Below are 20,245 nucleotides of genomic sequence, written 5' to 3'. Positions count from 1 at the left end.
TGTAGTTGACTGCAACAGCATATAGTAAGATATGACAGGAAGGAAATTCCACAGATGGGCAGGCAGATGGCTCTCTCCGCAGAAGAGTCTGGGGCGGGAGTTCACGGTGGTCCTCAGCTCTCAGAGGGTTTAGGGCAAGATACTTGGAGAACATCGAGTTAAGAGTGAGAGAAAAACATACGAGTTAAATACACGGACTGCGGAGAGGGTGCGGCGCAGGTACAAGGAACCTGTGCTCTCCTCTGCTCCTTGGCTCTCTTGTTCCTAAAATACCCTCCACCAGGAGCCCCTTTGTCCGCGGAGACAGAGCTCCTGACTCGCGAGCTTCCCTTTCAACACCCAGCGCCTCGTTGCCAAGGCAACCCTTTCCCGCCTGGCGAGCCTCTGCGATCTCCCTGCTATTGGCTTAGCGGACGCGGCGTGCGTCTGATGTCACTGCACGGCGCCGCGAGATCCGGGAATGCTGCGAAACCTCATTTCCGGGTCCCCAGCGGCCGGCGGCGGGACCTGTAGCTGTTGGCCCAGCGGGCGCTGGGCAAAAGCCCCACGTGGGGTGGCGGCTGGTGTACAGACCGCGGCGGGAGAGAGGCGCGGTAGGAACGGGTCTTTGGAGCCGTGACCGGCGCAGGTGCGGGAATCCGTGGTGCCGCCCGCATTCTCTCGGAGCAGGAGACTTCCTCTCTGGCCTGTTGCTATGGCCGCCGGACCACGTTGCTAAGGAGCCTGGAGATGTTGAGCGCCAAGAGCTCGCCCTTCCTGGTCGGGCTTTGACCGAGAGTTGCCTTGTCGGCCTTATTTGAAACTGGCCGCCTTTCTCCCACTCTCCCCGACCTTCTTAAAATAACAAAAAAAACCCCAGCTTTCTCTCCATTTTTTTCTCTCCATGTCCTTCTCATTTTCTAACTTTGACAACATCCCGGCTCTGAACTGGTCTTAGGTATTTGGAAATGTGTGGTGTTGGAGGCGGAGAGGCTAGGAAAATGGAAAGATATTAAGACCCTTAATACTGGCTCTTTGGATTTACAGTACTTTATGGTGAAAAGGATTGGGATAGGTGAATATTGGGCTGTGTCGCTGTTCTTTGGAATTTGAAGGAGTTTTAGAGATGGAGCTCATCTTCTTTTGTGGGGCTCCTATTACACTTTTGGAACTTCCCAAACACCAGATTAGAGAGTAGGGGAAAAAAAAGTGGCCTCTGCCTCTGAGAATTTGCCAGATAGTTTAGTGCAGTGGTGTCAAAGCCAAGTGCGAGAAGAAAATGCATGTGGGAAAAGAAATAGGTTATATGAACTGTCCAAAACAATGAAAAAAGAGTACGCTTTCCTGGCATTGACCCAGAGGCCTATAATCCCTTGTAGATGACCTGCAGCATCTAAGGAAACCTAAGGTAAAAATGAGGGGTCCACAGTGGGGGCCTCCTTGGTTTGTTTGCTCTCTGATACTGTGACATAGTTTAGGTGATGGGGTTAAGTGGATTTATGGATTTTAGTGTCTATTTAGGATTTATATATTGTTTTGTAAAAGATTGAGGGGTGTCTGTTGCAATATTTAGAACACAAAATAGTTCTTACTTTTTCACTTCCTCCCACCATTAACCCTTTACATCACCCCACATGTTATTTAACCAAAAAGCACTCAAAATAATTTAGTGTAAGATGAATTAAGCTTTTTTCCCTTTACAAACAACTTATGCTCTGGGTTTGCTGTCAGTGGTATGCTGTGAGGTGGATATTATTTTTAAAAATTGAGTACACTTCATTTGTCTGTAAAGTAAAGGGTGATACTTTTAACAGTAACTGAAAAGCTAATTGTTTTGGAAAGAAACTAACAGGGTGTTTTGGAAGTAGACAGAGAAATGTTTGCATCATTGTGTGTGTGTATGTTTTGATATTGTTGCTGAAAATTACATAATTGTATTATACATAAAAACTGTCCTGTATACTTAAAACCTTTGGAAGCTCAACTTTCTAACATGTTTGTCAAGTGAAGAGTTTCAGTGGCTTTTTGAACGTATTCAAAATATAACGTAGCACTTTCGTGTTAGTGCCTTACAGAAACAGCTATGTGACATAAAAGGAGATAGATAGAAATTGAGTCATTCTAACAACAACTTTTGCAGAATTGGAAGGTAATATTGAAAAATGTGCATCATGATTTGACGTGGTGAACAATGCTATTTTTCTGTTTGTAAGTAGGTATCTTTGTGATGCATCTTTTTCAGATATGACAGCTATTACAATTTACAACCAGAAAAAAAAAAAACTGAATTTAAATCAGGTCTTCAAATTGATAGCACAAGTATTAAACCAATTTTTTCAAAAAGGAGAAGACATAATTTAGTTACATTGACCCCCACTATTATTAGTAATACTAAAAACATTTTGTACCATTATAAAGAAAATGACAATAGCTAAACTCATATAGTACTTACTATGTGCCAACCACTTTTCTAAAGTCTTCATCTACTTTTAGAGTAGCTAGTTACTGTAATTATCCCCAGTTATAGACTTGAGGAAACTCAAGTTTCCTTGACACAGATTTTTTTTTTTTATTAAACAGAAACTTAGATCATATTGTTCCCCATCAGGAGTTCTCAAAACAGAGACCAGGTGCAACAGTAAATACTTGTTGAATAATCACTGAAGTGCAGTATTAGGTTGACGTAATTAAAGCCTGCCTTAGCTTATCTTAGAATATTATCTGACAAATTTAATGAGCTAATTACCATATTTCTAGAAAATGCCTTGGGGATGAATGTGAAGTGTAATATTGGGAAGTAACTCATCTGCTGGTAGTAGGATGAGAAAATTAGATCAGTGTATTAAATCAAGAACGTTGAAATTTAAAATTATTCTGTGTACAGAAATAATCTTAACATTTAGTTTATCTTCACAAGGTACTTTGGTCACATCGTATTTGAAATATTTGGGGGCTGAATGTTATTACATGGAGCTTTGTCCTTGTGAAGATTTCTAATTTGTCAAGTGAATTAAAATAATCTCATGTTAGTACTCATTTAAGAAGGCATCAGCATTCATCCTGAAGAAGAGAAAACTAAGGAGTTATGACCCGTGTCTTCAAATATTTGAAAAGCTGTCATTTGGAAGTGGAAGAAGACTTCACCTGTGTTGCCTTAAGAGAAGATCTTACAGATCTTTTAGAAAAATAATTAAAGACTTAAAGTGGGAAGTGCTCTAATGGAAGAATAATTGCAGTGTCATATAAATGGGGGAATGGAGTAATCAGAAATAAGAAGAAGGAAGCAGTGCATAAATCAGAGTGCTATGGATGTGGACATTCGAGAAACAGAAGATCAGGAAAGGCTGCATGGCACTTGGGATTGGAGCTAGACCTAGAAATACCAGCAGGCAGTTGAGTGTATGAGTCTGAGTGTTGTGGTGGAAGATTCCTTGAAATAATTTGATTAGGCAGGGAATCAAGGGCTATGAATGAGAGCTCTCCCATTAGCAGAAAAGAGGGAATTGTGAAAGAGGGAGAAGTGAACTACTATTCACTGGATAAGCAACTTTATATATTACCTTATTTAACCTTCAGTAGCAGCCTTGATAGGTTTGTATTATTTCCCCCATTTTCATAGGTCAAGAAGTCAAGGCTCAGAGAGTTTAAATAATCTGCTTAAATTCTTAAACATATAATTGGTAGAGATGAGATGCAGACCCAGATCTGAGCCCAAAGCTCCTACCTTGTCACACCACACTGATCACATCTGTAGGGTTGAGTGTAGGAAACGGAAGAAAAGGAGACAACAGAGATCCTAAATTTTTCAGCCTGAGGGACCAGAAAACTGGTTGTACCTTGAATTACCAAGAGGTTCAAAACTTCAGTGTGATAACTTCAGTTTTGGTTACGTTCAATTTAGGGAACTTATGGTACATTTAGTAGGAGAGTTCATTTTGTCACTGGAAAAGTAGGACTTGTTATGCAGATGTTAACATTTGGAACTTTGGAAATATGGAGGCCAGAGAAGGTGAAGACAATATGGGACATGCCAACCACTTTTTCCAGAAATCTGGTCTGCATTTTCTGAATATAGCCAGAGGATTACAATTGAGTTTCTAAACGTATATTTTGACTGTTTGAATGGAAAAATGCATATTTTTATACATCTTACTTTCTTACAGATGGTTTTTAGTTTACTGTTATCGATATTGAAGTTGATATAATTTCATATGTTCTTATTGGTCTTTCAGGTATTTTGTTCCATACCATATCTATTTTGTGGCTCTTTTACTGTATTTCCTACTCTGTTCTGTTTGGTCTTTATATTGTTAATGAATCCTTCTCCCCAAAAAAGTTGAAATCAAGTTTCATTTGACTGCAGGAGCAAAAGAGAAGCAATGCAGAAATCCGAGTGCCATAGAGACGTACAGTTAAGAAACAGAGTGACAGGTACAGAATGTTGCTTTTAAATGAAGAGGTAAATTTTGTTAATGACACATTCTGTTATACTGATGGATGCAGGATGAGCTTTCACCTCTTCCTTGTTGACATTGTTTCTTCCAGATAACTGTGATCAAAGGACATCATCAAGTGCACAAATAAAACATAGGACTACAGTTCAACAAAGGAAATCCTCCCTGTCAACCAGTTCTCCAGAATCTGCAAGACATCCTCGACCAAGTCATAAACTTAACCCTAAAACAATTAACCCTGTAGGTACCAAAGAGATTCCTGACTCAGTAGATTTCCAAAGTAGTAGACATTTTATTGAGCCATTCTGAATGCTATCCCAAGTTCTTTTGTTTGTTAGTTTTAAGCTAGTGGTGAAGGAAGGCATATGGTAATCATGATGAAGAATGGAGATAATGATGTGAGTGTGGAAGTGAGACGGTGTAAAGTAAAAACCAGCTTTGGTATATCCTATCACATTCATGGATGAGTATTGTAGAGTATAAAATAAATTGCATTATCAGCTTTCTTTTTTTTTACTTTACTATGGTTATTGTACTTCCTAATATCAATGAGTAAACTTGTATTCAATTGCCACAGGATGAATTACATGCTTCTGTAGTTGCATAAAGTCTCTGACCGTTTGTCTGTCATCTATAAATGAGCTCCACTAGAACTCTTAACTACAGCCCTAGTTTTCTTTTGCCTTCTCACAGCAATTTAATCACATTTAGCAAACATAAGAGTCATGTACATAAATGTGGGTAATTGTAAGTTTCTAGATCAGTTTATCCAAAAAGTGAACACATTTGTGCTCCAACACCAGATGGTGTCTGGCCCAGCCTTACATAGGGTAAGGTGATAATGGTTTCAGCCTTTAAAGGGGATTATGAGAGTGGCTGAGACATGGACTTTGATGGCAGGTAAAATATGGCAGATACTTAAGTAAGGATACAATGAACTATCCAAGGGAAGAGGGAGATTTTCTGACTTTATAAAAGGAAAATGGAAAATAGTTTAAGCTTCTATGTTCCTTCACTTCTTTCTGTAATTTGCAGTGTCAAGGAAATCAAACACGTGAAAAATGCCCTGATATCTCTGTGCTCTTGCTTCCTTTTCTCATATTTCGTTGAGGGAGTTTATGGTGACACTTCAATTTTCTCCCTTTCTTTAAAGAAAAACTTTAGTAATATTTAGTGGCCCTAGTCTAAATTTTATTAAAAATTAAGAAAAGCTTTGGGAAATAATTTAATGATTTGACTTGAGAATAGGTTATATTAGAAAAGAGCATGTCTTAAGATATGTAAAAACTCCTGATCCAAAGCAAATCAGTTGGAAGTCGGGATAGTGGTTACCTTTGGGAGAAAAGGTGGGAAGGGGTTGGAAAGAGGCACCGGTAACATTCAGGTTTTCCACCTGAGTGTTGGTACACAGGTATATTCACTTTTTGAGAACTCACTGATGTATACACAGTTTTTAAGACTTACATTTTTCTTAGCAGGAATTATAATTAGATAAATGAAACGTTAGTATTGCTGTGAATTGTCACACAGAACATAGGTTGAGCTTTGTAAATTAATCTTTTATTATAATATTATATTTTAATGAAATGTCATTTATGTATTTTTACTTAAAACATATGTGTTTTTCCAGAGCAAAAAGGGTTCGTTCTAAACTTAGACTTTTATGTACATTTTTAAATTACTGAATGTGACTTTAAAAAGTTTTTTTTAGCTAGTTGTATCTTTAAAATAGATTAGTAAGTTTATATTTTGTAATTTAGACAGCTATGTTTCATTTGATTATGTTCAAAGTACCATGTGGCAAAATATTTACTTTCTGTGCCTAAATTCTTAAGCCTCTGATCACTTACATTGAGATTATGTATGCTGCGATTGTTTAACTGTTGTAATTGATCATCTTTTAAATTATCTTTGAGAGTGCATATAGAATTAATTTAGTCATAAAATAATTATATAGAAAAACTGAAAGTTGTGAAGTTATATATCTAAGCAGACACATCTGGGCATGTGTTTGTGAGAGTCTTGCTCTGTCTTCAACTCTGTCACTCCTGTTCATCCTAAGACTTTGATTTTTATTGAAGCACAAAACCAGATTGGAGAAATTACAGGTTCTCTGACCATCCAAGACCGTGCATATTTGAGTGGAGGAGAAGTAGGAGATGTGTGGGAGGTTGAAAACACATTATACTTTCCCTGTACACCTTTTCTCCATTTAGTCCTCACTTTGAAAGGTCACAGTGCAGAAGGGGTGGAAAGATGTTATTATCTTTATTGTATTTGTTTATAGTATTTATATTTAAAAATATTTACCTATAGTATATTTATTTTATATATGGTTTCAGCTACCTTCAAACCTTCTGAAACAATTTAAGGGTAAAAGGAAATATACAAAATGTGTTTGTGGTTGTGGTTTCAGTATTGAGAGGATTGATCATTTTTCTTAGCCATTTTTCTGAGTAGAATGACGTTGTACTTGATATGAGCATGGTGGCTTGGAAGTCAGGGTGTCCATCTGCCTCTGACCGCAACAGGATTGAAGTTGATTAGGTATCACAAAGTGGAGGTGATAGTAATATTTATTGTATTCTTGTCATTTTTTATTTCAGTTTGGTGAACAGTCACGAGCCCCTTCTGCATTTGCAGCTATTTACTCTAAGGGAGGTGTTCCTTGCAGGTAAGATCAGTACAAGTTATAATTGACTATATTATTCAAAATAATTGAGTAAAATCAATACAGTTTTCAGTTTAAAGTTTTGAAAAATTTATTTACTAGGGAGGTTGAAATAATGGTGACTTATTCATACTTTGGCTGTTGGAGTGGTATAGATCCTGGGACATTGTTGAAGAAAATCATTTTAATTCCAAAATAGAATTACTGATAGATGTACAGTAAACCACCAAATAATTTAAGAAATTGAATGAACCAGTTTCTAAAACAATTTAAGCATTCATAGCCTTGGGCGAATTTCAAATAAATAATCCTTTTTTGTTCGTGAACTGGAAGTTGACAATTTAATGAAATTGTTTCATTATTTTTTTAATTATACTTCAAAAATCAAAGATTTACAATTTTATTTATTGAAATTATACTTATTAATGAGTAATATAGCTGTTTTTGTTTACTTTTGATGCAGTTCTTGTAGCCCTCTTGGATAGAGATCAAAACTATTTTAAAGCAGACGATGCAGGTTACTAATAGAGTGATATCATTTTAAGATTTCACTACTGAGAAACATTAATTTCTTCTAAGTATAACCAGTTTTAGCCTGTTATAGATGATAGAAAATTTTGTTTTCATTGTGGAAAGAATAATCAAAATATTCTTTTTGTTGTTCTAAAGTTAAAGAAATGTAGTTTTTAGTGGTATTTTCAGATTTGGAGGGCTAGGAGTGAAAAATAAGCTCAGGAAGCATTCTTTAATTTATTGTTGTTATTATTTTGTACTTGCATTCTGAATTGAAACTCTATTTTAAGGGTCTTATACCCCCTCCCCACTCTGAGAATTTATTATTGCTAAAAATGTAAAAACAGTCTTGCCGAGGCTTCTTGCTATTATGAAAAGAAGGTGTCAAGTTGAGAACATTACAAAAGGAGCGTGAAGTAACAGTTGAGTGTGTTGAATAAGTTCACGGTCATGAGTGTGATGATGGTTCCATGGGTGTATTCATACATCAAAACTTACCAAATTCTATACTGTATAACAATGTCCATTTTATTACGTGTTGGTTATGTCTCAATAAAGGCTGTTAAAAAGAAAAAAAGCAGCAGCAGCGGTGACTTTAATTCAAGGGGCTGCCTCTTTGTTACCCTGCATGGGCCATTGCACCTTCCTGGCCTCAGTTTTCTTCTCTTTAACAGGGATAAAACCTGGCTTGCCTTTAGATTATTCATGTTAGGGTTAAATGATTTACATATGAAAAATAATGTTACTTATTAAAAAATCATTGTTTCTAATTATCACATTTTGTTTGCATGTTTTGTGGTAGGTTTGCTATAGTTTTGTCTATATTATTTGGTTATAATTATAACTGAAACATATCAACTGTAACATTTGCATTAAGACACAAATAGCAACATGCTGGAACTCCAAAATTGTAGGCTAAACAAATGTGGAGTTTAGTTTTGCCACCAAACAATTTTGCTAAAAGAGTAGGAATTTGTAGGATTATAAATATATAATTATTGCTTTATAAGATGCCTTTGTAACATCATTTAAGGTCATAGTATTCCTACATGTTACAAAATAATTCTAATATGATTATGTTCTAGAAAGAATATGTATATGTTAGATAATCACTGCTTAATATATGTTGTCCTTGTTACATGCACTGCCTTTTATATTTTAGATTGGTCCATGGTTCAGTAAAACACAGGTTACAGTGGGAGTGTCCTCCTGAAAAGCTTCCATTTGATCCTCTTCTTATTACTTTAGCTGAGGTAAATACTTTATCTTTCCTAAATGTTTATGGAAAACAAATTTTTTAAATTGTGTTAAATGTTATTTTGTAACTCATCAGTAAATACTTTTGAAATAAAAGCCAAACAACAGTATTAAAGCACCACGTTCCCTTAGGAACTAATTATGATTGGTATATGTTTATTAAACTGTTTAAACAGCTTTATAAACATGAAATTAAACATGAAACATGAAATCTGCACAGGTATTTATAGATAAGTGGATAAAATATTCATATTTAATTAAAAAAAAAGTTCTTGGAATCAAATTGAATTAGTCAATCAGGAGAATATCACTGATTTGAACTTACATTGCATCAGATAACAATTACTGATTGGTCTTTCTTTATAGAAGCAGGCACCTTTAATATGATATGTTTCTTAGGGAACTGATATTACCTACCTAATGTTCTTTGGGAGAATTCTCTGGGCTTTTGCCTACTGGTACATTTTAAGTAGAATATCATGGAGATGGTTTTTGTAGAGGATTTTAGAAAAACTGCTGATAGGTTCCTTTATATTATTTAACATTTGTGTCAGGAAAACAGTTGGCATAGTATTAGCTTGAAGAGAGTCAGTGATATCTCCTGTGAATTTTATTATTTATAAATGTATAGAGTTAGAGTCAGAAGTTGAGAAGTGAATTAACCAGTTGTACTTAACCTTTGAGATACTTGTCTTCTTTAAGAGTTAAGGATCATTTTTGTTGTTGTTGATGTTAAGAACGACAGCAAGAGCTTCGATGGTATTAATCTGAATAGGCAGTGCCTCTAGGATAAGTCATACAGTAATAAGTAATCTAAATAAAATATGACACAGAAAAAACTCAAGCTTTTTTTCTTCATTTAAAGAAACATTTGCTTTTCCTATAAAACTAGTGGGGAGGGCCAGGTGGCGCCAAAACAGAAAAGTAGATAATTGTGCTGATTGAGATTTCTTAATTATAGTGAATCCTTAGAATTTCTAGTTCCTCCTTTAGTTTTCCAAGTATACTTACTCTTTTAAATGGACATAACAGTTACTACTGAAGACTGCCGAATTTTCTTAGGTCTCAGCTTTTCTTAATTTGTACCTCAGCTTGCCGAAGGTATTTTGGTGTAATAAGCAGTATATTTTTATGGGTAGCCTATTTTGAAATTAAATTTTAATTAGTCTCTTAAACTTGGTATTGAAAACTAAAGATGTTCTAATATTTCATTAGTTCTTTTTTAAACTTTTTATATATGGTAGCAAACAATATTTTAGATGAATCAAAACTATAGTGATACCTTTACAAACATACTCTAGCTAATCACAAGGAACGGGGAGTGCTTTAACTTGGGGAGTCCCCAAAGGGACTCTGAGTTTAGTTTAGACCTCATAAAATCAGTCTTTTAAATACCCGTTTTCCAAACACCAATGCTTTTATTTGTGTACTGGGTAAACTCCACTCATTTAATAATGAGGAAATAGTGACAGAACCACCACTATTTAAATCCATTTCACCTCTTGACCTGAGATTCCTCATCTCTAAAATGAAAAGGATAGGGGTGCTCCTAAGACCATAGAACCTGTGTTCCAAAATGGTGCTGGTGTGCTTGGCATCATAGTTTTCAAAAGCATGACAGCATCTAGGAGAAGAAGTGTTTCATCACCGTTTGGAAGCAGATAGTTTGGTCTCAAGGACAAATTGTTTGAAAATTAGTATTTTTAGGCATGACCCTGCAGCTGGTTATAGTTATTCCAAATAATAATTAGTCAAACTGAGGGAATGTTGCCATTGCTTTCTTTCTTTTTTTTTTAACATCTTTATTGGAGTATAATTGCTTTACAATGGTGTGTTAGTTTCTGCTGTATAACAAAACGAATCAGTTATACATAAACATATATCCCCATATCTCCTCTCTCTTGCGTATCCCTCCCACCCTCCCTATCCCACCCCTCTAGATATCTTTCTTTGTTTTATCTTTTAAAAAAAGTTACCTATTTTATCCTGACTCAAAGTGATCAGTTACATCAAAAGACTACTGTCTAATTGTTCCTAATGCATTTGGGGTGAAAGGCATAGTAAGAAATGATTTACAGTGTTTTTTTTTCATATTTTTGTTTGACATTCTGATGTTAAAAATGGCATTTGATATCTTACAATGCATTTTAGACATAGTATAAGATTTGTCTTAGTATTTAAATATGAAGGAAATATAATATTTTAGAAAGTCATTAAACAAGTTGCAAAATCACCTTTAAGATAAGGGGTCCAGTAATTTTGCATTCATAAAGTGGAGTTTATTAACATACATTTTAGACTAATTTGCTCTGATTTCAGGCAGTGTTTGGGAGTATATACAACATGTTTTTAGTATCCTAGTGAGGTTTTTTTTCCTTCTCTTTATTTCTTTTTATTTCTTTCCTCTCCCTCCTGTCCTCCTTTCTTTTTTCTGTTTTCTTTTTCTTTATTTCTTTTACTTTTCCTTGCTTCTCCTTTGATTTTTCCTGTTCCTTTTATTTTTTTCTTATTCTTTTCTTTTACTTTCCTTCTTTTCTTGGTTAGAGATCCCTCCTGCCTCATGTATGTCCTGTGTTCCACGATTTCTTAGTTTAATTGAAATTGTAATTACTGAAATTATATTTCACAAATAGGAAAACAATAATAATAAAACTTGATTTTTACTTACACAAGTAAGGATTAATTTTTTTGGTATTAGCATCACTAAATGGGTAGTAAATCATGTTTTTGTCTTTGTTTTGGCAGGGTCTGAGGGAGACTAAACATCCATACACCTTTGTGTCAAAGGAGGGTTTTAGAGAATTACTTTTGGTCACAGGTGCTCTTGAAAAAGCTGTGCCTTTGCTTCCTAGACTGATTCCTGTGCTGAAGGCAGCTCTGGTATGTCCTTTATTCCTTTAGACTTTCTGTGGTACATTTAGAATATTTCATGTCTTTTTTTCTTTCAAATTATATGCAAATTTGTTCTTTACCTGTGATTTTGATGTGTGTGCAGAATTAGGCCACTGTTATTCAGGGCCAGATGATTACTTCCTGGAAGACACCTTGGGAGGATGTACTAAAGGTAAAAAGGGACATCTTGAGTAATTAGAGAAAATAATGAACCTCAAATCAGTCTTTCTGTAGGCTACAACATATTTTAATTAATGTTTCAGTCAAGCCAAATTTGGTTTTTGCTTCTAGATGTCCTGTACTGAAGGTTATGTTTTAAATTCTGGGTTTGGTTGACTATCTTCTAGGACTGAATGTTCAATCTCTTTTTCTCTACCTGCTTGCCCTTTCTCCTTACCCATCCTGCCTTCTCCCCTCCTTCTGTCCCTGCCTGTGCACCCCTAACCACCCAACCCTCCCCAGGTCCACTTGGATGATGAAGTGTTTGAAAGAGGATTGAATGCTCTGGTACAGTTAAGTGTCGTTGTTGGCCCTTCTCTAAATGACCATCTGAAACATCTGCTTACAAGTGTAAGTACTGAAAAGATGAGGTAGGGATTGTTTGTATGTATCTCTTTCTGATGTAATGGCTTCAAATTAATCATTAAAATGATTCAAAACATTAAGAAAACCTTATCATCCTAACCAAAAAATATAGACGTCAGACCTAGTTGTTCATAAAATATTTTTACTAGTGGACATGGAAAGCAGCCACATGAGCAAATTTAGAGTTGTAATCAAAGTAAGCAGAAGTTGAATGGACAAAAATTAATGAAGTGTGAGGACTTCATGGCTATGTGGACTGGCTATGAATTATAAGCAGAGCTTATACGTATTCTTGTGGAATTGGATATTGTCAAAGTGATGTTTTTCATCTTTTTTCTTTTTCTTTGTTTCACATTGTAAGTTTTTTAGTGAGTCTCTAGCATTCAGGATGAGACATTTTCCTGTTAGGAGTAGTTTAACCATATCACAAACTTATATTGGGGTACTCTGCAGTTCAAGTGGTCCCCAAGACCACCCTTAGGTTGAACAACTTGCTGAAAGGACTCATGGAACTCAGAGAAGCTGTTATTCAGTGTTGCAGTTTATTACAGTGAAAGGATACAGATTGAAGTCGGCCAAGGGAGGAGGTGCATGGAGCAGGGCTGAGAGAGACCAGGTGTGGAGCTTCAGTTGTCCTCTCCCAGTGGAGCTGTGTGGCCAGTGCTTGCATTTTCCAGCAGTGACGTCTGGCATGATGCATGGAGTGTTGCCAGCACGGGAAGCTCACCTGAGCCTGGGTGTCCAGGGTTCTCATTAGAAGTTTGTCACATGGCATCACCGCCTGCCTGCCTGGTTGACCTTGGTCTCCAGCCTCTAGAAGTTGAGCTGCTACCTTGTGGCCCGAGGCCCCCACTTAAATCACTTTTGTTAGCATTGACTATCTGGTGTGGCCCAAGGCCCCAGGTAAACAAAGACATTCTTATCTGGAAGGACCTTCCAAGAGCTTCAAGGTTTCCATCCAGGAGCCAGGGGCAAGGACCAAGCCTTTCTTTATGCAGAGTTAATCCTTTACTGCACACACTGAAAGAAAGGTTAAAGTCCTGGCTGGGATAAGCTGTAGCTAGAATTTCTCTGCAGGCATCCTTCTGTAGTTCAGAGCAGAGACATCTATGTTGATCATAGTTCCACTTTTTTCTTGGACCCATCCACCTGAGAGATCCTAGAAGTGTATTTTTAACTTCTTATACTGCAGATAGACTAATACACCCCAGGAACCACCTGGCTAAGCCTATGGAAAGAAGGGGTGGTGGTGCAAGTAGGGGTGCTGTGGTTAGAAATGGTAGGAGATAAAGTCTCACCATGGGTCTGGTGGGGAGAAGACAGAGTGAGACCAGACTCTCAAATGTTAACATATGGAGAGTCTCAGGACAGAAGGAGGAGAATCCTGGCAGATCCTTGCTTATCACCCTCAGGTCAGCAGGTTGGGTTGTGGCTGACTAACTACAGGAATTTCACAGTAATATGTAGAATGACTCATTGTAGATTGATTGCTTCGTTCAAACATTCAGCAGTTCAACATAAATCTGCTGTTCTCTGCCTTCCCATTTTGTGTCAGGTATCATGTGAGGCACAGGGAATATAATGCTGAACAAAACCAGATATGCCCCCTGTCCCTGTGGAGGTTGGTTTTTGTTTGGGGGAGAAATAAGTAGCAAGGACGTCCTCTGAGAGAATTAGGATGAGGTGAAGAGGAAGTGACATGGAGATAAAAGGATCCTTCCCCCAACTGGAAGTTGAGCTTCCTAAACAGCCTCCCATTCCTGCCCAGTGTTGGCGGAGGGAGAAGACCAGATCAACAGTTAAACTATTTTCTTTTTTTTTTTAAGGGACGGTAGCATTAATCTTTGGTCAGTCACATTCCTGCCCACAGCTCTGCTTTTCCTAAGACAAGGACTGACTGAAAGGACCTCTTCCCTTCATGGGGCGGCAACACTTTGGGGAGACCTAGCTACCACACTGGGCTTCACACCCCAGTGGGATTCCACAGAGGAGAGATCCTTGGAAACAGGACATGTGGAGGTTTGTCCCTGGTCTGTTAGCTACATACCATGAGGACCACTGAGGCGCTAGATGCTCCCTCCCCTCCCCTCATCCACCACCCCCTTCAGCCAGAAAGGCTCCACTTTCATGTCTCATAAACTTCTACATTAGGTGTTTAAGAAAGGACTCGTCTTCTAGAAAAAGAATTTCAAAACCAGTTACTGAACCTATATACAACTGATTTTCTTCATATGTGAAATAAGTCATATCCTTTCTGAGCTTCAACTCTGAGAGACTGTCCACTGACCCTAGGACAGTGATCCTCAAACTTGAAGGAAGAAAGAAAGAAATCACCTGGGAATCTTGCTAAAAGTGCAGAACCTGGGCCTTTGTCCTGCGATTCTGATAGAGCAATTTATGGGGTGGGACCAAGAATCTGTACTTTGTAAATGGGCATCTGTGGTGGTTCTGATGGTGGTGGTTCATTGTTTGTCCTGCACTCCCATGCCTGAGAACATGGTCTCGAAGAAAGCAAACTTAAGATCTATAAGAGGTGCCTTTTCTGTTCATCCCCAGGATGTTGATAAGCCCAGCCTGTCCTCTCTTTTAGAGTTGCTTTTGTCACATTTTTAATCTTTCTGGGTGTCTCTTCTGACCCTCCCTAACCTTTGATGACCTGCTGAAAGGACCCATTCCTCAGTGCTCAGTGGTGGGAAGTATGCCGGGGTTACTCACAGATCTGGGAAGAGGAAGAACCAGAAACCTACTCTAGGACAGGGGCTTTATGTGTTTGATCAATGAGGAATTCTTGCCTGGGCTCCATTTTTATCCCCAGAAGGTGGAGCCGTGAGCAAGTCCTGCTGTAGCTGAAATGTTTAGGTCTTTGGGTGAGTGTTGCAGACACTTGGTGGGAGAACACAGCTATGAGTTGTGCCTGAGGGCCTGAATTGCGCCCTTTCCCTCTTTGCTCTTGTTCTCGCTCACCTGTGCTCTCTCCCTTCTTAGCCAGAGCTCCACCTGTCCAAGGAGGCCCCTTCAGGACATAGCTGGGGGTGATAGGTGGTCTTGTGGTTTTTAGTCTGATTCTTTTGCCTGCCACTGTTAACCGAGTTATTCATGTAAATGCTCTGTTCTGTTGTCTTCCTTTTTTAACTGTAGGAAACACGTGTGTTTTAGAAGCTTAGCTTTCCATCGTAGTCCTGCAGATGCTCTTGCAAATTACAGAATGGGAATGTATACAATTTCTTAGAAAACTTACTCTGGAAAACTTACAGTATGCTAGTACTGTAGTAGATTTTGTAGGGTTGGTATTGTTTCAGATAATAGAAATCCATTTTTTTAAACAAATACAGTGGTGTTTATTATATGTAAATTTTAATGAGATGTTTCCTAAAAGAAGCCTTGAAATCTAAAACAAACTAAGTGGGGTTTATGTACTTACTATACAGTAAAGACTCAATGGTATTATTTCTAGTTAGCCTATTAGTGAAGTTTTACTTATGTTTATAGTGAATAGTGTTACTTTTTCAAATCATTTCATTCCCTTAATCTTATTTGAAAAGCTTTCCAGGAGACTAAGGGACAAGAAATTCAAAGAACCAATCACCACTGCATTACAGAAGCTGGAGCAGCATGGTGGAAGTGTAAGTGAACATTATTCCCCATAAATCATACTTTTTAAACATTTTGATTGTACTGTGAAATTGACTGAATAACATATATTATCTCACTTCAGGCTCAAGTAACCACGTGGAGTTGATATTATTATTCTCATTTTAGAGCTCAGAGTTTCTGTCTTGCCGAGGTCACACAGTTTTGTTTTGTCTTTCTTAATTGAAGTATAGTTGATTTACAATGTTGTGTTAGTTTCAGGTGTACAGCACAGTGATTCAGTTATACATATATGTGTGTGTGTGTGTACATATTCTTTTTCAGGTGCTTTTCCCTTATAGGTTATTATAAAATATTGAGTATAGTTCCCTGTGCTATACAGTAGGTCACACAGTTTATAAGCACGAGGATTCAGACCCAGGTTAACATAGGGCCTGTGCACTGCACCATGCTTACTGTACCACACTCTGTGTAGTACAGCTGTACGTTTTTTTTTATTTTGGTTGTATTTTGTATTTTGTATGTTTTTGCTTTGACCCTTGGGAAATTCAGAAAACAAAAGGATTAACTTAACTCATTGAAGAAAAAGTGTTATTTTTCCTTTCATTTGCCATCTTCTCTGTCTGACAAATTTACAATCTGCCCATAATCGAAGATTGAAATGAGGTTCCCAGGTGGCTGCATTGTTCTCTCTGGAAGGCATGTGTGCTCGCTCGAGCATGCTCACATGCACACAGAGGAATGATTCAGCTGACTAGTCTAACTTGCAAGAAGGTGCAGAGCCGTGGGGGATTGCATTACTGTCTGTGTGTTGTGAAATAACTGGGTTAATTGAATTTTCATCACTTGAAAGAAGTGTTCAAATAATCTAGTCTTGGAAATATTTCCATAATGCAGTAATTCCACCATGTTTTGGAGATTACATTTAATCAGATCTTAATGATAGAGTTGCATGTGATTATCTTAACATTGTAGAACTTAGTTACACTCTAGGTATTTGATTATAAAGAAAATTTGCGTGATCGATACAATCTTAAAACGGCAGATGTTTGAGTTTAAGCATTGCCTAAATTACTTAATTTGACCAATTTCAGTGACTTTTAAAACTGATTATATATTCTTTTCATGATGAATGCCTAGAATAAAGTTTATGAGGAGGAAGTCAGTCCCTGGGCTACTAGATGATGAATTTCTTTGTTGTGTGTGGGTCTAGGCGGAGGGTTAACCTTCTGACACCTTGTTGAGATGCACAGAATCATCCCGCAGTCAATCCAGTGTCCCTTCCCAGCAGAAAGGAGATTCTTCTTGCTTACAAACGTGTTCTGAGAATTGGAATGCGAAATAATTCACCCTTTCCTCTCTGTGAAATGCAGATAAACACATGCTAAATAACATGGCAAGGCTTTTCAATCTGAAACTCTCCCCAGATGGTTTTCACACATCCTGTGCTGGTATGGGACATGGGCGATTAGAAAGGGGTGGGCCCAGCAGGTTAGATTTCTTGAGGGGGGGGTGTGTGGAGGAGGGGATAGTTCTTGAGTAAATACAGGTTAGAAATAGCACACTAGGATTTGGAGGGGGAATACTGAGGATGTAGGTGACCGATCCAAGGGTCCCAGTGATAGCTAGCAAGGAAGTTCTCTTATTGCCACTCAATCTCATTAGTTTTTAATCATGCTAATACAGAATTTAAAAAGATTTTGAAGTTATAAGGACTATTAAGTGTTGTTTATTCCCTCATACTTTTGCTCTTCTTGTTCCCCCTTCTAATGTCCTACATAATATTTTAGTAATAATTAATGTAATTGCAACAGGAAGTTTCAATCACATATCAAAGACTTCCCCTTGGCTTAATTATTATTGTGCTTGCTTTAGGTACTTTATAATCCATCATGAAATTAATGATGTTCTTTCCTTTCTAAAAACTTAAATGTTTACATCTTTCTCTTTCTTTAAATATTGGAGATGAGTCTTTATGAGAGATTCTTCTCAATATTATAGTTTCTCATTTCTTAAGGCTCACGTGTATCACAATGATGAAAAGACTCAACTTCTAGAGAAACTAAAATATCAGTTACAGACAGCCAGTGTCATTTTTTAGAACTAATCAGTTTGCTATCTGCCTTAAACTGAAATTGGTTCATTCTCAGCCTGATTTAATTTTCCTTTTTTTTTTTTTTTTTTTTTGTGGTACGTGGAGCTCTCACTGTTGTGGCCTCTCCCGTTGTGGAGCACAGGCTCCGGACGCACAGGCTTAGCGGCCATGGCTCACGGGCCCAGCCGCTCTGCGGCATGTGGGATCTTCCCGGACTGGGGCACGAACCCGTGTCCCCTGCATCAGCAGGCGGACTCTCAACCACTGCGCCACCAGGGAAGCCCTAATTTTCTTTTTAAACGATATACACATTAGTCTTGAAAAAAATACATACATATATACATCCTGATCTTTATCGAACAAGTAAGAACTTATTACATGAGAGGTACTCTATTGAGTATATTTTAGACATTAAACTCATTTAATCTTCGCTACATCCCTGAGAGGTGGATTTTTGTTGTTATCCCCCCGTAAAGAGCTAGAAACTGAGATGCAGAGAAGTAATTAGCCCCAGATTTGACAGTGAAGTGACTGGCAGAAGCTGGATTCAAGTACTGGTAGTCTGGTTCCTAACTATTTTTCTAGTTAAATATTTTTAAACCACAAAAAGAGACAACGTATATTTTATTTAACTCAGAAAAAAAGTTCTGTTTCCATCATTCTGCTCCTATCCCATTTTGTGTGTTTGGAGTTTTGAATACTTTTTTAGGCATGCTCCTGCAAATGTAGTACCTCTTAGGGGACCCCTGCATGATACTAATGAGGCTAAATTTTTTTCTGTTGACAGGGAAGCCTTATCATCATCAAATCTAAAATTCCAACCTATTGCTCCATATACTGCTGAAGAAACTAGCCCTGGTGACAGGTGTTAAACGCTGACCACGGGTATGCACGGAACCTTTTCAGATTCACTTCACTTTATTCTTTTGTAAATCACAACCACCCTTCATTATTCCTGGCTTTAGATAAGTATACACAATTCCACTGAATCATAGTACAAGTTATTGATTAAAAAAAAAGAGTGGTTGATGGAAAACTATTAAAAAATAAGTCCTATAATAGTACAATCTCGTGGGGTTTATTTTTTCATATTTTTTATGGTTTGTGTGAGCAAGTTATTTGGTTTACAATGGATGTGTTTGTATATATTTTCTAGTGCCTTTTATATATAACATTTATACAGTTCGTGTGTAGCTATGCACTTACTTTTAGACATTTTGCCATTTCCGGGTTTTATATTTATCAAGTCTATGAAAATTTCAAATAGTGGACAAACATTTGTGAATTCACTGTTAATTGTTGTTTGTAAATATGTATTTTATAATGCAGAATGCTTGGAAATAATTTTGAGTATTCTAGTTTTAAGAAAAAAATTTTTAATGTGTAAGTTCTCTTATAAGTATGGTTGTTTATTACAAATCATTAAAACTACCTAAACTTTAGGTATGTATTTAAGTAAATGTTATTTTTGTAATTCATAGTCTGAAAATACTGATATTCAATACATGAAGATACTCAGAAATTAAAATCTTAAAAGTCTTACATGTATTCAGTGATTTTGTTGTGCTTGCTTATGTTTAACAATTAATTCAGTTGAAAAAGCTTTTAAAACGTAAGTTACAAGTGTAGCTCTGAATGTTGATGTTATAGAAGCTGATTCTGGATCATTCTACAGGGAAAGGAGTAGAGGGAGAGAAACAAACATCTGGGCAGGAAGAGCGCCGTTAGGGACCCGGCTGGCCACACCAAATCCAAGGCTAACAGACTTCTGAAGGGCTGGAGATTAGGGGCAGCAATATTCTGTCCCAGAAGCCTCGGAGAACACCCTTCCTTTGCTCCATCCTCAGGTACCAAGAGTGATCTCTTTGTAATTCTCATTTCAGATCCAGTCTCACGGATGTAACTTAAAATACGAGGAGTTTCTGAAGAGTGTTAACAGCAGAAATGCTCCTCCTCCCTCAGAGCTCCTATCATTCCTGGTCCCCTGGCTGGCACACTCTGTCCTCAAGTGTCTAGTCACATCCTCAGGTCTCATCTGCTCACAGGCCTGCCTGCCCACTGGCCTTGCCCTGATTCCTCTATCCTTGCACTTAGCTCCACCCAAAGACCGAGATCTCTACCTTTTAGAAAAATGCCATAAGAAAAATGTAACGTTTTTAATCTAGTAATTATAAAATTTATTGCAATAAAGACCTGTAACATAGACAG

At 37.4% G+C, this 20,245-nt stretch overlaps 1 protein-coding gene across 10 annotated transcripts in view; it reads left to right on the top strand.

The window, feature by feature from the left end:
* The first annotated feature begins 475 nt into the window (after positions 1 to 475).
* PACRGL (parkin coregulated like) overlaps positions 476 to 20,245 on the top strand; it is a 51,781-nt gene continuing 32,011 nt past the window's right edge. For 5 of the 10 annotated variants that reach the window (XM_027103244.1, XM_027103242.1, XM_027103241.1 and 2 more), the window contains exons 1-9: positions 476 to 628; positions 4,343 to 4,410; positions 4,525 to 4,673; positions 7,040 to 7,107; positions 8,780 to 8,870; positions 11,620 to 11,754; positions 12,229 to 12,336; positions 15,894 to 15,974; positions 19,688 to 19,884. In XM_027103244.1, the coding sequence (XP_026959045.1) occupies positions 4,359 to 4,410; positions 4,525 to 4,673; positions 7,040 to 7,107; positions 8,780 to 8,870; positions 11,620 to 11,754; positions 12,229 to 12,336; positions 15,894 to 15,974; positions 19,688 to 19,765 (762 nt within the window). In that variant the 5' untranslated portion in view covers positions 476 to 628; positions 4,343 to 4,358 and the 3' untranslated portion in view covers positions 19,766 to 19,884. Of the gene's footprint in view, positions 1,388 to 4,342; positions 4,411 to 4,524; positions 4,674 to 7,039; positions 7,108 to 8,779; positions 8,871 to 11,619; positions 11,755 to 12,228; positions 12,337 to 15,893; positions 15,975 to 18,824; positions 18,923 to 19,687; positions 20,243 to 20,245 lie in introns of those variants that run through there. The other 5 variants (XM_027103250.1, XM_027103249.1, XM_027103248.1 and 2 more) reach the window with 5 other exon arrangements.

Source organism: Aethalodelphis obliquidens, unplaced genomic scaffold, assembly GCF_003676395.1.
Source record: "Aethalodelphis obliquidens isolate GAN/ISIS:26980383/991018 unplaced genomic scaffold, ASM367639v1 scaffold6, whole genome shotgun sequence".
NCBI classification, from domain to species: Eukaryota; Metazoa; Chordata; class Mammalia; order Artiodactyla; family Delphinidae; genus Aethalodelphis; species Aethalodelphis obliquidens.
The sequence above is the reverse complement of the archived record's forward strand: the minus strand, read 5'-3'. Positions and strand labels throughout refer to the sequence as shown.